At 31.4% G+C, this 22,139-nt stretch overlaps 2 protein-coding genes across 3 annotated transcripts; both read right to left on the bottom strand.

Annotated features, from left to right (window-relative positions):
* Positions 1–3,650: 3,650 nt before the first annotated feature.
* On the bottom strand, positions 3,651–8,386 carry LOC110998113 (arginyl-tRNA--protein transferase 1). 2 transcript variants are annotated; one of them, XM_022266574.2, is made up of 8 exons: positions 8,197–8,386; positions 7,987–8,113; positions 7,664–7,908; positions 7,453–7,521; positions 7,048–7,232; positions 6,611–6,772; positions 5,897–6,078; positions 3,651–5,148 (listed from the first exon to the last, which is right to left on the bottom strand). In XM_022266574.2, the coding sequence occupies exons 1-8, from the start codon at positions 8,282–8,284 to the stop codon at positions 4,743–4,745; spliced, it is 1,464 nt and encodes a 487-aa protein (XP_022122266.2). In that variant the 5' UTR covers positions 8,285–8,386; the 3' UTR covers positions 3,651–4,742. The 2 variants fall into 2 exon arrangements, with proteins under 2 accessions (XP_022122266.2, XP_022122267.2); XM_022266575.2 differs by having other exon boundaries at positions 7,676–7,908.
* A 1,176-nt stretch (positions 8,387–9,562) lies between these two features.
* Positions 9,563–17,024, bottom strand: LOC110998114 (sialin-like). The gene is made up of 10 exons (XM_022266576.2): positions 16,884–17,024; positions 16,392–16,501; positions 15,666–15,795; positions 14,736–14,820; positions 13,895–14,112; positions 13,020–13,175; positions 12,132–12,267; positions 11,454–11,581; positions 10,817–10,927; positions 9,563–9,688 (listed from the first exon to the last, which is right to left on the bottom strand). Exons 1-10 carry the CDS (start codon positions 17,022–17,024, stop codon positions 9,563–9,565), a joined length of 1,341 nt encoding a protein of 446 aa, XP_022122268.2.
* Between the last annotated feature and the right edge of the window lie 5,115 nt (positions 17,025–22,139).

The following is a 22,139-nucleotide window of genomic DNA, read 5'->3' as shown; positions in this document are numbered from 1 at the left end:
CGCCACGGATTTATTATATATTTATCATTTTAAACATAAACCAAGTTTACTCCTAATGAACGACTTTGAGTATCGCTGTGAATTGAATTAGTCCGCAATCCAATTTTCGGATTAACACAACCAATGAATAATGTATAACAAATTAATCGGTGTAAATAGGAATTATGTCATACTGAAATTATCTTTAATTCATAGAGTACAATTATGGTGAACGCCTCCCAGCGTTCAGAGCATTGTGCTGTAATTGTTAAGAGAATTTTACTGTCATTGTTATGGTATAATTGATCTGTAATATTATTCAAGTATACTGAGTAATCTGATATCATATAACTGATTAGTTATAACATACTAATGTCTTCTACGTAAGCGTTATTATGAGAATAATGTTCGATCTTATTATAAACTTCCTTGATTTGAACTGGAATTAATTGTTTATATAGAAATGATTTTTTATTGTTGTTTATTGTTTCTCGAATGTTTTTTTTAGCAAACAGGTAGCAGGCTCAATATAAGAAATGAAGACATGGACTCTCGTCCATATCGCATTGCTTGTAATTTAAACATAATTAGAAACTATTTAAACTGTCAATATGGCAATGGCAAACCACAATTCGATGGTGTTTTCCTAACTTTAATGAAAAACAACAAGTACAATGGAAAAGTGTAGTAACAATAATCATGAGAGTTACGCCGGCTTTTTCTCTCGGCCAACACCCTCTGTCTTCTTTGCCGATGAGTAAGGATGCCAACAGGCTCGAATTTAATGACGTGGAATAAGTGATACCATGATGTTCCAAAATATACGTATTTTTTTTAATGTGAATTTGACTTAAGCAATTTAATTTTAAAAGAAATATTTTTTATGTCATATATTATCGTATTTATTTCTGTCAAATAATGGCTCTATCGTACGAATGACCTAATCATTAGGCAGCCAGTGTATTAAATGTTGTAACAAAAACTACGGCTGAATATCTTTCAGACCGTTAGTTAAACGGCTAGTCTAGCTATTAATTGAACGGCCGTTGCGTTCCTAACCAAAACCAGGCCCTTAGGTTTCCTACAGAAGTGCAACATTTCATTTCGTTTGCAAAATCCTGTATAAAATCTGCCAAACATAATAATTGTACTTCCTATAAAGATTTTATTACGTGGTTTACAATTAATTATTCCTAAATTTCTCCGCGGACTTATCTCAACTATGATATACGGTGTCGGGTAAATAATTGACATTTCCTGCATAGCATGTGGGATATACCCTTGCACTCAGGCACTTTGCAACGCTACCTGGATAACCCGATACGCAAGTGATCCAGCTGGTCAAGACGAACATCCAGTTCGAATCCAGAAAGATGGCATTAATGCAATAGCTCCTCTGGACTTCTTCTCCTGCATTGCAGTTTCGATAAGATTGCAGGATCCGCGTTTGGTGACTGTGCTGGGCTTATTGGTTGGGCATAGTGAGGGCTTTCACCACAGCTACTTTGAAATTGCTACGGGGAAACCATGCACCAGCGTCAGTATTTCCACGTCTATATAACAGCCAAGTATTGAGCGTCGTCGTATCTAAAAGATGAAAGAATATGCGGTGATAAAATTTGTGTGATCAGATCTGGATCCCGCCTAACCAGGAAGTGCATCTAACAGATCCACACCTTCCATATGACTGTTGTATGTCGTGACAGCCTTTGGTCAGGGAATAGCTTGGTACACTTTTTCTTTTTTATCGTAACGTCTCACTTCGGTCATGGGTTTGCTGCCAACGTAGGTCATAGATCATAGCCAACCTGACCTTTGGGAATTTGGGTTGAGTTATCATTGAAATGTAAGAAACGTTTAATTTCTTCAAAGCGATTACAGGGTGATAACTCTAATTCCGTTATATCAGCAGGCAAGCTGGTATTGCCTAAGAACTGAATTTCTGTTTCTGTTTTCTCTAAAAAGCTGTCCCTCCATCTAGTTTTTGCGTTTCTGTTAGCACGTGAACTGGTACTGGTAAGTTCTGATAATGGAATGTCGCCTTCCATGTCAGAATCTGATTCAGGTAGTATTATAGGTGGCCGATTCCTAGCCCGTTTTCTGTAGTTATCATAATCAGAAACCTTTTCATCAGTGGTGCCGTTAGGAAGTTTTTGAATGATGGTATTTATGTACACCACCATAAAACTTTATTGGGTCCATTATATGTACTACAACAAAACAATATGAATCTAAAAATTTAGTCTCTTAGTATTTCATCCGAATGGGGTGTTGTTCATTTAGATTGCATTCAGCCTGAATCACATAGGTATTTATTGATGTTAAAAATAAATGTTCTATATCTTTAATTATAAAAAAATGTTTTTTATGCGATAATCGAACCTGCTGCCTTTCATTGAAATAAAAAACCACAGTCCGCAAGTATTACATTAATGCATAATGTACCAAATATAAACCAACAGTAAAAGGAATATTTCTGCATGTTGGCTCATATTTAGTCCAAACCTTAAAATAACATTTTCGCAGAGTAAAATCATAAAAATACAGAAAACCTTACCTTGTCCAGATAAATTGTAATATTTCACCAACGTTACGTATTTTTACTAATAGAAATTGGGATGATAACTATTTTTAAACGAATTTTAAAAAGACACTTACGCGGGGCACCGGTCGAAATATGTCCTTCTAACTTGCAACTCATTTTTAGTACAGCTATTTACTCAAAGATGGTGTTGTTAGTATTTAGTATGAAAGCGTATGTACCGTTTATGATCCTTCTTGTAGAAAACGAAGTTTTATTTATTCAAACAGGAAATATTGATCAAAGAACGGTGTGGATCATATTTGTACCAAAATGCAGGAAACATAGAAAACTAAAATTAATACTTATATAGAATAGTTATTCATTTATGCGAATAAATCGGACAAGTAGGTGGATATAAATCTAGGCTAAGCTTGTTTTGAACGGAAATGACACTGCCCTTGCTTTTTTTAATGAGACTGGTTTCAATCAATGAACATTAACAATATATTTTTTATATACTAGTTAGCACCAGCTTCCACTACATTCCAAAGGTACACTACACTTCAGTCAATATAGAGAGAATACCTGCCTATACGTAAACATTGAACATTGCCTTCATAACCACATTGAATTATGCATAGGCAAAAGTCAACTTAAAATAAAGTCATCTACAATGCTGTACGATGACAGTCTAACGCCCGAACCCAATAATTAATCCACAATCTCAGATTTAAAGCAATCTGAAATCAGACCGTGACAGTCGATCGAACTCCTATCTGCATCCCAATAACCAAACCATACAACAACAACAACAACAACAACCAAAGACAACACTAAAAAAAGCTGTTTTCTAATTAGTCATAGGCGCACAGAGTGAGCAGCTACCGACGGAGGCGCTTTTGAATAATAATCTTTATTTATTTTCTCACAAAACTTCATACATGATAAGTTAGGACACGTCCACACTGACCAAGGCTGCTAGCTGTGTGGACGCGCCTTTTTACATATATCTGTAATGGTTCTTGCTACCTATAGCGAGCGAGCCTTCTTCAATTTAAAGTTGAAAGTACAAGAAAGTATCCCAGGACTATTATTTCTCTCGTCGATATGAATACTACTTAATAGGATTATAAATAAAACAAAGGTGTTTTAAACTGATTTTTAATCAGCAATTTTACTAACATCTACATGTTTAAAAACAGGAAAAGACTTCAATTAAATTTTATGTCATGATTATGTTATGTTATAAGCCTCAACTATCAGTTACTCAGGTTAAGTTGAAAAAAAGTTATATTTGAAGCAAGATTATGTTGGAAAATATTTGAAAAGCGTTTAATACCTAGGTGCACACAGCAATAATAATTGGTTTTAATAATTCATTTAAATATAGACAGAAAAAAATATGGAGAAATTTTACGTTAATCTAAGAATACACGATATTGCGAATACAAACTTCATATTATATGTAATTTAAATGATAGAATAATATAAATATTTTTAAATGAAAAAAAACGTGGGCTTATGAGAAATTTTACGGGGACAGGAATCTTTATGTTTTTCGTTTTTATCAAAACCAACAAAAATCGTAATATCGATCAAGAACTCGCGTCAATTTTTACAAATTTAACCGTATTTACAATATTGCGTGTTTAAAATGTATAGTTATATTATACATTTATATGTTAAACTTATAGTTTTATTGGTGGGAAAACAAACCTAGTTCTACTAGTTTTATTAATATTGAAACTAAAATTATTGATGATGAAACAGTACAGAAATTTAATAAAATTAAATGCCTTGAATAAATTAAAAACTCTTTGACAAAGTCTATGGAACTGATTTTTGAACATAGTTTTTGTTTAACTGTAACTGTCTATGAAGACACTAATAGTTTAGAAAAAAGACTAGCTTAAGTTCAAAATAATTTTCTGTACATTAATGATCAAATTGTTATTTAGAGATGAAAGATACATTTCAATTATGAATATTATTGTAAAGATATTTTAACTATGAGACAGCTTTTGTTTAAGTAATTATAGAACAAAGGATTTTTTAAATCTTTTAAATTTTATTAAATAAATCATTTAAATGTTTAAAAGAAATTCTCAACTCTACAAAAGGAAAGCACACACATTTTTTTATATATTTAGCTATCAATGCACAAAATTGATTATGGCTTTTTTAATTTTCGAATTAACTATTATATTAAGTACCCACAAAATATTTACTAATAAATCAATTACCTAACCAAAATTAAGCTTTTAGCAGACTTTGCACCAACCAAATTTGCATACTGCACTATTTCCTGAGCATCATCATTTCTCTTACCTTCTTTCTTCCGATAGACTTTATATGACAACAATTGACTTTTACACAAAACCGGGATAAAATTAATATCAATATCAGTTGGGATATTTTTATCAACTCTACTCAAGTCCGGATCAAGTCTTGAGTATGGGGATTGTTCTAATTTTGGTATACAGTCCTTAATTGGAAACCAATTGTAGGTCTCGGGGCAAAGGAGGTCCGACGGTGTGAAAGCGCCCTTATATCTCATTTTTTTACATGAGTGTATGTAGAAGCCCATGTAATAGTATTTTAGTTCAGGGCATATTAAATGGAGATGGCGCGTAAATTCAATCTCTCTGCAAAAAAAATTCATTTTCCAGTACTGTTACTATAATAATATATTAGAAAGGACACAAATCAATATTATATCTGAATAGTAAATTAAGTAAACGAAATATTTGAATACTTATGTACACGCGTTAAAAGTTATACTTCTTTGGCATATGAAAAAAAATAAATAAAATACAGTAGTGATTAACGATAAATATTAAAATTAATCAAAAATATTTTATTTAAATAAATAAATTATTCGTATATACTATCACCGTTGTATATGAAATTGATTTAAAAACACCAATATAATATTTATTTATTTACACTGTTTAATTGTACTGTTACGAAACACCTGTTCTAAATATAAAAATACTAGAACATACATCTTGAACATAGTTATCGATTTCCATGCCACCTAGACCTAACTTTACGATGTCGAATTTAAGTGTTGGTGTGCGCGCGAATCGTAAAAATTCAGTCTCATCATTTTTTCCATCGCGCCAGTAGAAGTATAACTTCAAAAGTTATGGAGATTCTAATGTCTATTCCTAAAGACTAAATCAGAAACTCTTTCAACTTTTTTTTTTTTTTTTTTTTTTTTTTTTTAGAGCGCATCGTGCAATCAGTCTTCTGACTATGAGCAGATGAGTTGTAGGAAGACTGACGGGTGGAGACATTCCTCAATAGGAATATCATAACTCTTTCAACTAAAGTACTTTAAAAGAGTCTTCCTGTCAAATTGTATGACTCTGTGATTTATGAAAAAATTACCTCAATGTTCCATAAGTGCCCATAGTGAGGTTTGTATACTGTGGATCATAGAAGAAATATACAGAAGAAACACACTTTGGCAATATATCCAGTACACCCACTGCTATTATTTTGCCATTTAACCTGTATTGTTGGTGGAAGGAACCATAGCCGCAGGGTGGACCCACTTCGGAGTATTCCTCCTGAAAAAAAAAATAGGTAAAACACATTAAAAAAGTTAAATAAATAACTTGAGAGCATACTTAACATCTCCTTTGATATATGAATAGTTTTAAATAATAAGGCCTTTTGAGTAAAACAGTATTTCAGGAATTTATCTTATAGATAACATAGTGACAGTTGACAATACAGAAATAACACCAAATACCAAAAAAGAATACGTTATCAATAAATAAAACAATGATATACATCACTAAGTTATCATATAACATAAAAAAGTATTTCAGTTTTGTATGTTGAATGCTATGTTGTAGTAATATAATATATGTCAATACATTTAATTTGCTTATCACTATTTATCTATAATGATATTAAAAGGAGTAAAGATATAACGAATTTGAAAATAAAACTTAATAGAATGCTACATTATCGACAAGTGATATATATCAATGTATATACACATATTAATACGAACATTTTTGCAAAGACGGTACAGGTTGCTTGTGTACATAATACACAAGTAAATAAATATAATAACCAGATATAAATAATTACCACTAATGGACTCTGCACAAGGAATTCTCTAAACTTTGGTTCGGTACATTTCTCTGCAGTGTCTCCATGAATAGCCATTTGGTATTTGACATACACTGCATGTGTTTCGTTGGCTGTTGCTCTCCATTCCGCACTTGATGAAGTTGTTCTAACTAATTTTATCTGAAAAGTACAAATAAAAAAACCTCAGCCTATGGTTGGGGCAATTTTAGCAATAATATGACGAAGAAGGCCTTATGGGTGTCAGTAGTTATAGAGGGTGTTAGTATTACTCACTATTTATTAAATGTAAATAAATGTTATGATATGCCAAAACATGAGTTGAAATCCAATGTACAGGGAAAGGATAACTATTGGATATTTGTATAGTTTTAGTTTATAATAAGCCTTGGGGTTGTTATCTTATACAACTAAAAGAATTACCACCTTCGCCATACCTCTAATTTATTTTTAGTTTCCTCTGGCAGATCTTTAATAAAGTCTTCAATTTGTTTCTCTTTACTTCGAGTATTTGTGACAATATTTATATCTTTCCCTTGGGCTTTAAGTTTTTCTAATTTACGTTCTATTCTCATCTGTTTAGCTTTTTTACAAGAAGGTTTAGTAGGATCAGGACCCTGCTCTAAAATTAAGAATGTTTAATTTATATACATGTATAGAATTTATACTGAAAAACCAAAACTCATTTTTGAAATCAGTATAGTTAAGTTTTATATAAGAAGTCAAAAAATTGTTATTTTACTTCTGTCACACATACAACACACATACACACTAAATTTGCATATACCATTTCTTACAACAACAGTATTGATCATACAAATTTTTCTGTCCTAGATACTAACCTGTATTGCTGTTTACTTTGATTTTGTCTGACCCCGATTTATAATTTGAATTAGATGGTTGTACAGTATCTGAAATAGTTTATTGACAAATAAATATGACTTTAAATGTATTAAAGAATAGTATGTAATCAAAATACATGTTAATTAAACCTTTTTACAATATTATAATGATTTTAAATACCTTCACAGGCCAAGAAAGAGAAAAAAATACCTTCACACTTACTATCACCTGGGCTGTCATTATACTTAAGGTCTGCCTCAATATCAATTTTAAGTGGCTCCTGTTTACATTTAACAAAAAGTTCACCACCAGATTCATCTACATTCATTTCCTCACTCGAACTTGATGCTTTTCTTTCAGCACTCGCCAGATCATATTCACCAGTTAAATACTTATTAAATCTTTTTAATACTTTCTTCTGTGACTTGGATGCTTTAAATTCTAATGCTCTGCATCTTTAATAAATAGGTTTAGGTATAAATTGAAATTGGATAAAAAAATTGTAACCTATGTTATAGAAAAGGTAAACAAACCTAATAGTATACATGGGGCAGCAAATAATATCTAAGGTTGGTTTGTAACAATATTTTCCTGATCGTCTCCAGCCTCTGTCTATGAGGTCTTGGTAGTCCGAAACGGACATTGAATGGGCCCATAAACCTGTAAAATACGTATTAATTTTCCATATTATTAGTCTATTTAAAAATATTATTTAGAATAGTATACAACTGTTATTCGAATACCATGGCTATAATTTGATGCAGGCTTCTTGCAATATCCACATTTACTTTTTTCATTTTCCGCAAAATATTCTATGATACTTCTTGGCATAGCAAGAAAATCTCACAAAATTATCAAACACAATCTACAAAATTAGACAGCCTAATTTCTAAAATACAGTTCCAATAAATATTTGATATATTATGACATTATGTACATAGTTAGAACTTGGAACTTACTCTATGGTATTCATAATCACAGATTAGGTGTCTTGTTCCTTCAAGTCGTTCCCACAGACAAGAAAAGAATTATTAAGGGTTTTATTAAATAAAGTATTCATAGCGTGATCCTTAATTGTAGTAAATTTAATTTATATCGGAACTTAAACTTTTGATATATACCATTTATATTTAAAAAAAAATAATAAAATTTAAATTAACCTGTTAACCGCAGTTATATTGACTGTACTAATCTTTATAATAATTATAGCACCTTTGTTTTCAGGTTTTTACATTTATTTTTAATTGAACTCAGTTAATTTCAGAATCAACATCTTATGTTGTCAACAGTTGATCAGTCGTAAATTATGTTACCTAGGTGTATGTATATGTAAGTATGTCTATATGTAAAGAATTGAAATCATTTTTTTTTATTGAATATTATTGCAAAATATTGTATTACTGTATTATTGTATATTTAGCATTATAGAAGCATCCGTCTTTGGTCGTCGACTACTCAGTTCTCCACGTGTCCATATTGCATTGACATACAAGAAAGAAAGATCTTGTATTAAGATTCTTGTATCTCAATGCATAGTGCTTATTTTCTTGTATCTCAATGCATAGTGCTTATTTTCTTATTTTACTTTTTCTTAATTTACTGATAATATTTAACATATGGGATGCTACCTGTAATGGAAGTTGTCAAATAAATACGAAATTTAAAATGCTTTTTAATGGCGTAGTAGTTTATTACGTACGTTTCATTGATTTAATTTATAGAAATAAAGGTCCGGTGTAGATTTATTTCGACACTATTTGTAAAATGGATCGTTTAGGTGTAGATGTTCGAATCCTACGAAAATATACAATTATATTACTTTTATAGTTATAATTAAAAATATTTTATGAATGTCATAATGTCATGGGCTATATGCCTGCAAGTCTGTAGTCGCCCGCAGAATTTAATCCTTAAGCCTCTAAAGTCTGAGTATTAGACCTACTTTTTATTTTTTATAGTGATCAAACTTACGAATGAACATCTTCATCAACTTCGGATATATTTGACATACGGGAAGGTATGATTAACCGAGTCTTGCGATGAGGTCTAAAATAAAATAATATTTAATATCATAGTCAACAGTTGTATTGTAAAATTTTGTTAGTATTTTCACCTGTGACGTATATTATTCCATGATTGTGTCTTAGTGTCACCCCATAAAAGGAATATGCAGCCACAAATAAGGAGCATTGATCCATGGAAAGACCACACATACCTCCATACTGTTATTGTATTCTGTTAAAACGAGATCAAATGTCAATTGTAACTATCAGCCCTGGATTAAGCAAGAGTGACGTCATATTTTTTTATATTAAAGCCTTTATTAAAATATAACCTTATAACAAGTTTAATTGCTAAAACCATAAAGCATAGTTTAAATCATTGAGATTTCATATGTGTCTATTAAAACATATTTCAACTATACGATGAGTATGTATATAGTTAAACTTCACAATTTAATTAAAACGAGCGCCGGGTTCGCACAGGCATCCGTAAACCCTAAAAAAATCCGTAGAATGAAACGTTTTAGGTATCGGGGAAAACCGCAATAAATTCCGTTTTACAAATAGATGCGACGGATGACTTCTAAATATATGTATTACTAGCTGACCTGGCAAACGTCGTCTTGCCAAACTACTACCTTTAACTCAGCGCCATCTGTTAGAATTGTATCAAATAATAAACAAATGTTAATGTTATCGTAATTTTAGTAAGGATGCCTATTTTTTTGAAAATGAAATATAGCCTATGTCACTCAGTAATGATGTAGCTTTCCAACAGTGAAAGAATTTTTCAAATCTGCCAAGTAGTTTCGGAGCCTATTCAATTCATACAAACAAACAAACAAAAAATCAAACCTTTCCTCTTTATAATATTAGTATAGATAAAAGTAAGAATTATGTTATCGCATGTCAACATTGTAAACCTCAACAATTTTCTTTAGAACTGAATCATATGTCTTGTTTAGACAGAGAACCTAAGAAAGGTCTGAGTGTTGTTTCGACTTCGACTTTCGTTCAAGTTAAAATATAGCCACACTCACAAACTTATAAACTTTCTTTATATTCGTGTAGAAAAAAAACTTTCAGCTTGCTTAACAAAACGCTTTATCAAGTATTTTAGAGGTCGTGCATTCGACACCTGAGATGTCATTTATTTCAGTGTCTATAACGTAAAAATGGCTGACTGAATTTTTTTACGATGCCACTAGAGCTTTTATTATTCGATTATGGATGAGATTGAGAAACGAGACTGTGTGACTAGGACTTCCGTATGTGAAAATCGGATACATTTTTGAAGGGAGTTAGGCTTGCTACTTGGCTACCTCCATTAAATCCTTAATAATAAGTAATTGTATATTACTTTAAACCTATGCGTCACTTCTCCCACACAAAACGGCACAATTATCCCTGGAAAATTTCCGATAATTTTAACAACTGTATTTATCGAATTTACGTAGGTCGGAGACAGCTTCTGAAAACATACTAACATTATACATAGGAAAAGCCCCTGCGGGTCAAAAAATAACGCTCGTGATGGTGCATCTATGGGTTCATTGCCGGATTATGGCTTCAATGTAGTAGCCTGATGTATTCAGTTGACTTATGATTTATTTGAAATATTAATAAAGAATAATAGGTAGCGTAAAAAATTATCAGTTGAACCACGAATATCATTTTTTGTTGCCGCCTATAGACTCTCACATTGCCAGAGGGCTCTCAAGTGCGTTGCTGACCTTTTAAAATTGGTACGCTCTTTTCTTGAAGGACCTAAAAATTGGTTCGGAACTACTTCAGTATAATAGCTTTTACACATATTATTTATTTATAAGATAAGAACAAAAAAAACATGTTACACCAATTGTGTACTTATAATTTCTAACTCAATTTGAGCATATTTTCTGCATTGATTTATTTATTAACCTCATCTGTGAGATAAAACAAATATTTGTCAGAAATTGACCTAAGAAATACCACAAGTACTAAACGAAGAGACTTACGTAACAAATGTCTAATGTAAGATCCATTCCAGCAGCTGTCAATGCGACAGCGATGGTCAGAAGAGCAGGCCCAGGGTTTATTGGTACCAACCATGCAGCTGATATCAAAACACCTGGGATTACGTGAGCTGAAAATTATTTATTTTGTCCTTTCTTTGCAGTTTATTAAAATAAAAGTTCTTAAAAAAAACCTGAATACTGCACAAAGCCGTGGAGTCAGGAAGACACTGTCTCTTGCTCACCACGGTTGCTGTAAATCTCTCGAAACCTGAACTGATCATTTTTTTTGTAACAGTGTGCAAACGGGCAGGAGGCTCATCTGGTGTTAGTGATACCGCCGCCCATAGACACTCACATTTCCAGAGCGCTCGCTGGTACGTTGCCGGCGTTCTATGAATACGTACGCTGTACCTAATAACTGATTGTTTAGACTTTGATTGCTCCTACCGTTAATATTTCTCCCTTAGCTTGTACGGCATATGAGAATATCGTGATAAAACTGATGTTAACCTAAAAATCAGGTGGACAACACTAATCTCTTTTTTGCATATAAAAAGGTTATGATAAAAATACAGTCTGGGGCCAAGATAAAAGCAACACTGGTATGGTATATATTTCTATAAAATGTGTATCGGCTGTGGGGTAAGGGGACCTTTCGATTTTAATAAATTCACTTACAAACAACTATAAAATACTTCTTGATGTGCTTTATTCTCTTAATGTTTGTATTTTGTTTATACCAGAAGTAACTTTGAATAGATATAGTTCCCAAAATCAATCTTAAAAGAAATGGTAGAGCCGTCAGCGCGGATGCCTGAAATTTTAAAAATATACCACAAATGTTTGTAAGTCATTTAAAAAGTAAACAAACTCTAATGATAGTTTAGTTATGTATTTTATTGACGGTAGGTAATATTCAAAATCTAATACATTTTTGTCTTGCTGCCTTGCCTTGCCTGCTTTTGATTTTCTCAGGGATTTTATTAAAATCTTTACTTAATTGCCTATATAACGGTTACCTATTAAGAAGCGACTGTATGGATTTTTATATCTATGAGCTAAATAATATTTTCGAGTGGAAGAGAAAACGTAATCCGTAACTCGTAAAATATATAATATTTAATAAAGTCGCTTGTAACAGCTCGGCCAAAGTAGTGTGCTGTAATAAAAAAAATCTGGCTCCATAGTAATCGCCATGATTGTGTAAAAACGAAATTAGGATAGATATGACTGTTTTTTTTTTGTATCGAGGACTTTATACTGTATTGTGAATTGAATTAGAGTCAACCATTGAAATTATAGTGAAGGATCAATACATATTTATCATTTTTAATTTAAGCATCACCTACATAGATAAAATCAAATCTATAATGAGTGATTTTGGGTAATCTCGCTACTAGACATACACTTTAGATATCGTCGCTAAAATTCTTTAAATTTCTAATCACTTAAAATAAGAATCATAAAATAGGCATCTAACTCTGTGTGTATTATGTGTGTTGACTTTGTTAGAATCAGGTTATGGATCTACTATACTGAATACATATGTTATAACTGGAAACATACCTCGTAAATACTATAGCCCAATATAAGTGTATAATAAATCGGTCCATGAAGACATAATGAGATAATTATCCATGCGTATCCAAAATTAAGGATGCTAACAGCCCAAAATGGAATAGACCTCAAAATTATCTGCCAGGGTGCTTGAGAATTTGTTAGCTAAAATATTTTAATTATATAAAACCTATTTCAAGGAAAAAAATTAACCTACTTTCAAATTTTCCCCTTTTAGCGGGTTAAATTAAAGTAATTTTGTTTTTATTTAATAAATGTACATCAAGAATAAAAAGTGTTATAGTGCATTATATAAATATATTAAAAATACTGTGGGAAAGATTTAAAAAAAAAGAAGTGGAACGTTTTATATAATAACATGTGAAATAGTGACCAAAAACAAGACTTGGCTTAAAGGTCTCGTTACCAGGCCATAAAATAATAAAAAAAATGTACACATTGCATTTGTATCGATGACATTTAGACAAAATAAACGTACATAATATTGAAATGAAATGAAATTTAATCGTTTATTTGCTAGGATTTACAATTAGATAGATTAATTATAAATCCGCCATTTATAAATAGGCTTGCAAATGTCATATTAATTTTATAATGTCAAATAATGCAAATATTAACATACAAATAGGTAAGATTATTTAGAATCCGTGTCAAACTTATGATTTAGATACTAGATACTCGCTCACGCTATAAAGACAAATTTCATATATAAAAAGTGGTGAATTCATTGAAGAATTAAACAAAACTTGTTTGTAATGGAATCATGCCACTTCATACATATGGAAAATCTATGACGTCACTAACGGCATGCCTTATATGTTGTTTAAATATTAGACTTTTATTATAAAGGTAACAAACCATACATGTATTGTAAAAACAGATCCGATGGTGTCCCGCAAATAGTTCTGTTCGTCCTTTGATATAAAGGAATGTTTGTCGGGGGAGTCGTTGACAACCAGGAGCCAAATGGATGCCCATAATATTTGCATCGCACCACAGACATAGAAACCAACTGACCATTTGTAATAATATTGAACTGCCGCGCAAATAAGGAATGTGGAACAAGTCCCCGTTGTTATACCTACAATGTATTGTACTGTTTTTAATCTAACGTTGAATTGCGGTAATGCAAAAGAAGATTAAATATTTGATTATTTTGTGCGTTTTGAGTTTTGTTTATTAAAGTATATTAACTATTATTAAAACAGAAGCGCAACAATCTTTTAGGTGAACCTTAGATCTGTATTTGTTTTGTGATCATTATTTTATCAAGTAAGGTGATTGGACTTCTGTGCATGATACATTAGTTTTTTTGGGTCTATGGCAAACCGGTTTCGTCAAACGAGCGAGAGTTAAATGCACATAGAGTAAATTTGTTCACAGCCCCAGTTCAAACCTAGGTCCTTAGAGATGAGAGTCACGCCACTAAGGCAACAGTAATCTAAGTACATAAATCAGTATTTCTAGCCCCACCTATTTCCTGTTAATCCTGTTCTTTCTTGTTCCCCTTAATCCTGATTAATTCTTTTCAAATCGCGTTAAACCGATAAATTTGAAATATCTTATATTTCTTTTAGTTCCTTTGAACTTTAAACAGACACAAAAGGTCACTTAAAATGGACTAAATTCGTAAAAACATACGTGATAAATATTTAATTTTATACGCCCTACTTATTTTCAAAAGTAAAAGTTATGATAAACTACCACAATAAGCCCACATAAAATAATGACGCTCGACTGGCGGGACCCAGTGCCTTAAAACTTGAATCATACTGGGTAACATTGCACCCTGAAACAAGGGAAACATACATACAAATTAGCATATAGAGGATACGGATCTAAACTTTTACGGCTGTATTTTCACCGTTTTGAACTCGCTGCTGTCTCGGTGATTTATCAGAGAGTAAATTATATTTTAATTATTTCCGCTCATCCTTCAATGTTAAAAGAAATTGTATATAAAATTGTATTCGGAAACATGAATTACAGAATTGAAATAACCGTCAAACCATTTTCTAAGAAACACGAAACTCCGACTCACAACACAGCATTTTTTATAAAAGCAGCAGTAAAGCAAATTATTTTTGTATAAATTGTTGTTTAAAGAACTCCATAAATATTTGAAAACTATACGACAACATATAATTATTAAAACACTTCAGTCTTTGATTTCTTTAACTTAGGATTTTACCAAATTGTATGCCGATCCTTCTCGGTAGAATCTCAACAGACTTATGGTAACAATTTAAAAAATGACGATTAAAACGTGTTTTGTAAGAAAGTTATTTGAATAATATTTGCTTCTGAATTTGACTAAGTACGTCGCTGAAATAAAACTTTGATAAAAACGCGCGTAAATAAAAATGTAATATATAAATTACATGACCCCACGATTCAAATTCTACAGACATAAATCCAAAGACAATAAAACCAATAATATTTCGATTTCAATGATGACCACTCGCTAAAATATTACGGTGAATTGTACCTCTTCTTAAAATCTCAAATGTATTCTGTGTTAAGTCAGAACCAGTTGTTTCATTGGTGTTTTTTTAGGCCAACAGGTGATCAACTCAAAATATATTTAAGCGCTGAAGATCGAAAATATTTATTAACATTACACGTATTACCAACCGCACAAAATCCGTTCAAAATGCGCAAGATGAAGAACAGCCAGAAGCTAAAGCATGCAGCGGACGGCACCAAACAATTAAGTATTCCTGAGGATATCCCAGCGGCTCCCACAACCCATGTAGGTCCAAAACTAGGGAAAACAATTATGAAATAGTTATTAAATATACTTAAATTTAGAGAAAGAGGTAATAAGAGAGTATAGGGCAAAACAGCCTGTTTATAACAAGGGATCTATCACGGGTGCATGCTGCACCACAATGAATGCAAAAAATTGTTACGCCATGGCTATTAAACTATTTAATCACCTTCCTAGAAGAAGATTACATTTTTAAAGGCAAGCTGCCTTTATAGCGAGTATTAAGACCATAAGTTTGACACCAAGTTAATGTTCTTATTATATGACATTATAAAAATTAATATGTCATTTGAATGCCTATATACATTTGTAACAGTTAGTGCTAAAAACCAGGTTGAGAGCTAATTTCTCCGAGATAAAAAATAACTGGCTCGCAAGTAAGCATTTTTAAATAAGAAATAAGTATAATTTACAGTTAGACTAAAATTTAAAGATTATTATTCAAATTTACCTTTTTTTAGTATTCATGAACGCAATCGATTAAATACATTGACGATTTACATTTTATAATTCTAGAAGTTAATGTTTATAATAAGTCAAAAAAACGTTATTTATCATAAAAACTTAAAAGCCACAAAAGGGTAACCTACCGATCACCCATGGTGTGGAATATTGGAAAACAAATACAATATCCAATGTGATATGCTGCTAATAATAGGGCAATATTATTTTCATTCCAATTAAGCAAATCCATACCATACTGAAATTCCAAATAGTTATTAAATTCTACATTATTTTTAATTGCGTATAAATTACTTCTCTATACATAGCCATGGTCTATAACTCTATAGTCTATACAGACCAACTATTAAGAGCATGGCATTTGAGTTTAGGTATATATAACCTCACCTAAGCGAGCAGTGTTGGCCTGGTGGCTTTAGCGTGCAATTCTAATCAATGAGATCGCAGGTTCGATCCCCAGCTGTGCACCAATGGACTTTATTTGTGTGCACATTTAATATTCGCTCGGTGAGGGAATCATCGTGAGGAAACTGGCTTGCCATAAACCCATAAAGTCGACGGCGTCTGACAGATAGAAATTATTTATTAAAAAAAAATTATGTCCTCACCTGAGACCTGACTAATTTCGCTTTAGTCCTCAAAATATCAGTCTCATTATAATAGGTTATAATAAATTTATTCGATAACTCCACCATATCAACTATATGAACACTTAGATTATAACGTACAATGTATACGAGGAAATATCCAAAAAATATCATTACCCCAACCTGCAAAGAGAATATTTAAAAATTCGTTTTGAAGTTGAATACTACTACATTGAATACAGCTACTAATTCAAGGCAGTGTCAGATAAAAGAAGACCTGGCCGCAGACGCACATCATCATTATTAAGAAGCCTGGCATCCAATATTATATAGCCATAATGATCGCCGAACTATATAATTATCGTTGCATATTAACTGTCATTTATAAAGAACAATAAATTGTTTAAAATACGTATTTTTAAAGGACTATAAGAAGAATAATGCAGATAAACTTACAATTGCTCTAACACAAAGTTTAACCATAATTGTTCAACGATGAATTTACATATTATCTCATTTTAAAGCATGGCTTCATGGATTTGTATCTATGGCTCCAAAGTACTGCTCAATCAATCGAAGCGATCCACCCATTTTCGAGTTCGAGCAAATAAGATTTTGTTTTATATATTAAGTTTCAATATTAAAATAAAATTTAAAAAATCTGTTATCTTTCGTAAAATGGCTTTGTATATAAACTGTTATTTATAAAGAACAATGCATCGTTTTAAATACCTGCGTGTTTAATAATTACTATTAATTTTTTATAAATAAAAAAAGAATATTTAATAAATCTGGTGTTTTTGTGTAATATTTTTTTAATAATTGTAAAGTTCAATATATACATTTGTTAACTATACAACATTTAAATTTATTATACATATATCTATTTTGCGGGTATTTTTTATCTCTAGTATCTAGTCTTAATTTATGCACCTTTCCCTTGAACGCTATCTTATTTCCAGACCTTGGTCCAAGTAGTTTTCCAAGATGTTTTACTGAAATTCAAATAAAAATATGTCATAACCAAGCTTTCCTTTTTCCACGTAAAGACGGGTGGACTAGCTGATTTATCTAGAAACAGCTACAATTTTGTACTTAAGATTATCTTTATGATGTAATTGTCATATAATGCGAGGTCAAAATAAAAATGTAAGGTATGTATATGGTATTACATAATTTCCAACATATCATAGTTAATATCTCATTGTATTCGTAAGATTTATCTGAAACCTTATCGTCAACAAATAAAAATGGTTTCTACTTTCCCATTCAACATTTCCTTTAAAATGAAATATGTGTATTATGGTACATAAGATACAGGTATCACTTATTCCACGTCATCAGATTTGAATCAGTAGGCATAACTACTCATCGGCAAAGACGACAGAGGGCGTAGGCCGAGAGAAAAAGCCAGCGTAAAAAACTCTCGGTACTCTTAAAAACAGCAAATCATCAAACAACAATTATTTTATAACAAATATTGTAAATTAATAAGTAGTAGCCTATGTAGCACTAGTCCCAGGCCATTTCAACTAGATAGTCGTAACTTTATAGTAATCCTTTATACTCAGCTTTAATACATTTCTCAAATTTATTAAAATGCAGAGATAAAAGAGCCTCTGGGAATTTATTAAAGAAGAAGAGTACCTTCTCCGAAAAAAGAATTACTAACTTTAGATAGTCTAGTACGGGGAAATTGCAGCCTGCTTTTGTTCCAAGTATTAACATTGTGCGTATGTTCTGTTCTAGAAAACTTATGACTATTTTTGTGTACATACATAATATTTTCATAAATATATTGCGAAGAAAGGTAAGTATATTAATTTCCTGGAATTTATCTCTGAGATATAATATATACCCTACATTTTAAATTATAGATTGCACGAATCATTTTTTTTTAAACATGCTTTAAATTATTATTTTCTATAGAACGATGCAAATGGGCAGGAGGCTCATCTGATGTTAATTTCTCTTACATTGAGAGCGTCGCCGCTGAGGACTCGCGAGTGCGTTGCACCCCTTTTAAGAATGTTACGCTCTTTTCTTAATTTCTTAAAAATCTTCCTCTTCGGAAATACTTCAGTGGGCAGCTGGTTTTACATAGCATGCTTACATAGCTGGTGCACGGCAAAAACGTTCGATGGGCGATGATAAATCTAAAATAATGTGAAGGATGGAAGGTGCTGCTTTGACCTAAAGGGAGTATTCTCAACAAGTCCACTAACTGTCCCAAATGCGCCAGGTGTTAAGGTCCAGACGCCCTTAGCGGTCGGAATAACTTTAGCTTATGTTAGCGATTCTGGTGATTTGTAGCCGTAGGTGCTGCAATAAGTTTTTAGTATTAAACGGAAACCAACACAATAAACATACTGCAAGGCATATCGATTATCGATTATATATCACTTAATTAAAGCAATATCAATGACGATGATAGATTACAAATGTAATTATTTACGCTTGACAAGTTCATGGATCCCCGTGGCAAGGCATGCGTACATCGAGTTCCAACAGATTTACCTTATAATTTTAACTGTGACTTATTTATACCAACAAGAAATTAGTGTATGTGTATTGTACTTTTAAATGTGTTTTATTTCTACTCCAATTCTCTCGGTTCTCACAAATTTACCGTTACAAGTAATATTTTCGATGGCATTATTATTGATGTTATTTTAAAAGAGCAGTGTTGGCCTAGTGACTTCAGCGTGCGACTCTCATACCTGAAGTCGTAGGTTCGATCCCGGGCTGTGCACCAATGGACTTTCTTTCTATGTGCGCATTTAGCATTTGCTCGAACGGTGAAGGAAAACATCGTATGGAAACCGACATGTATATTGACGATGTGTGTCAGGCACTGGAGGCTGATTACCTACTTGCCTATTAGATTTAAAAATGATCGTGAAACAGATTCAGAAATCTGAGGCCAGGATCTAAAGAGGTTGTAGCGCCACTGATTTATTTTTATTTATTTTATGTTATTTTTTAAGTTTTTATCCTTTTTATATCGACACATAGATACAGATATTAAAAGGTCTATATAGGAACTAGAAAAAATACGTTGTAATTGCAATCGTCAAATTATTTAAGCTTTGAAGCCAGGTAACTACAATTTCTTTATAAGCAGATTTCTTAAAGTAGCTATAAAAATCTACAACCGTTTGTTTATAAATTATCATCACAATATTCTGCAAATCACCGCGGAAACAACAAACGATGAATTATATAATTTTCCTCCAAAGTGCGCTGTAAATCATTACCATTGTTTATAAATCTACAACAGACTTCAATTGCTTCTAGTAAAATAGTTTTATATTCGTTCTTTCAGTGACAAGCCCGCTCAGCGTCCATAGACAAATCTAAGTTTTTAAAGAGTGACCCTGTACGAATAATAGCTATTTTCATTAAAAAATCTGTGGCACACATTTTGTTTTTCTTTATATGAAGGCCCTATAAGAAGTCTAAAAAGCAAACTCCCGTATGAAATATTATGTACGTAGATACATTTCAGACATACGAGAATTAGTCTCGTTTCAGAATCTCGCCCATAATCAACTCCGAATTATAACCTTACACATTGTCTACATATGTTTTATTAATAGCTTCATTTCCTTCCAATTTTTATCTCCAAGTAATAAATCTTATGTTGTTTTGTCGCGCTCACCTATTTAATTTATGATTTTCCCTGTGAGAGTGATTGCCTGAAACGCTGTAAGTGTAAAAATGATAAGGCTACATTTTTCATCTTTTTATTGGATTATTTTAATTGTACTGCATTTTTTGAAACAAAGTGTTAAATTTATATATTTGTTTTTCTTGTGAGAGTGATTGCCTGAAACGTTTAAAAAAAATAAATCCACATTTCTTTTTATTTCATTATTTTAAATGTACTGTATTTAGTATTGTATTTTATTAACATACTTTTCGCTTTACAGCGTGCGTGGTCGGTTAAATTTAAAATTATGTTTAATTAATTATAAGTTTACAGTAATACATAACTTCAACCCGTTAAAAAAGTGTTTTTCTTTAAATGTATTGTATTTGTTGCAACGAAGAGTTAAATAATATAAAGAACAGCCTACGTCAGTTACAGGCTATCTTAAAAAAAATATAAATTCAATAAACGAAAAATGTGTATATACTATAAAAACAACGTGAAAAACTCATGAAATAAAACATATAAAATTATTTTCCAATATTTTATTTGGTACATCACAGCTCTCAATATCTGACTTATAAATTAATTCTTAAATAACACAGAAATTAACATACATAACGTTTTCAGTAAATAATAAACGGTACACGAGCAATCATATATAAAACAATTGATGACACGTGTATTTCAAAATCACTACAATTTTTATAAATAAATTTAATTAAACATAACTGTCGATAGAATTAAAATTCAAAGAATAGTTTTCAAGGCCTTACTTCTGTAGCATTATTTATCAAAATTTCTGCTATAAATAGCTATTTTTGTTTATTATACGTCGTTAGCATTATTTATTTCTGTTGTTTCTACTACATATTTCTTTAATATTTTTAAATTATATAAAAAAGAACATTACTGTTTATTTTAGCGGTCAATAGCATTAGATTCTTATTATTACAATAAAATAATTTTTCAACCAAGTTCAACTTTGATATTAGAAAAAACAGGAACAATATTTAAAGACTGTTAATAAATAGTATTTATAATGGTAATTACGTATCAGAATTTTAAAAGAAATTTCAAGATTTTTGTCTCGGCGTTGGGTGCTCACACAAAATAGCGTCAAAATAAATTCAAAATCATAAAGCGTATATTTTCTTCAATACTCGCTTGACGTGATCAACAGAAATACAATTACATATTTTATCAACTTAGTAACACTATTAAATACACAAAATAATTGAATATAATCGCTCAAACTACTCCTCGTGTCGATTTAAATAGGGGCCCTAGACAAATGTATCTTGCGGCAGACGAAGCCTGCATACGTCAAGTGGATCGAGTTTGAAAATAAAGACTTGACTAAACTCTGCCCGTAACGACAATAAATTATAGAATAGCAACAAATTATCGCATTAACTGTGTGTCATGGCATAATCGTGTTTTTATTTTAACAATTCCATTTTTGAACTCTCTTTTGGTATATTTTGCTTAGTTGTCTTTGTTTTCTTATGTCTAATATTAACTCTTTTTTATTGCATTGTCCCGCACTCTGGCACTTCATAATAGGATTATATTAATTAATTTAATAAACAAAAAAAAAATTACGTAATTTCTGAAGCTAAACGAAAGCACAAAGA

Source organism: Pieris rapae, chromosome 21 (assembly GCF_905147795.1).
Source record: "Pieris rapae chromosome 21, ilPieRapa1.1, whole genome shotgun sequence".
NCBI classification, from domain to species: domain Eukaryota; kingdom Metazoa; phylum Arthropoda; class Insecta; order Lepidoptera; family Pieridae; genus Pieris; species Pieris rapae.
This window is presented reverse-complemented; position numbering and strand designations above follow the sequence as displayed.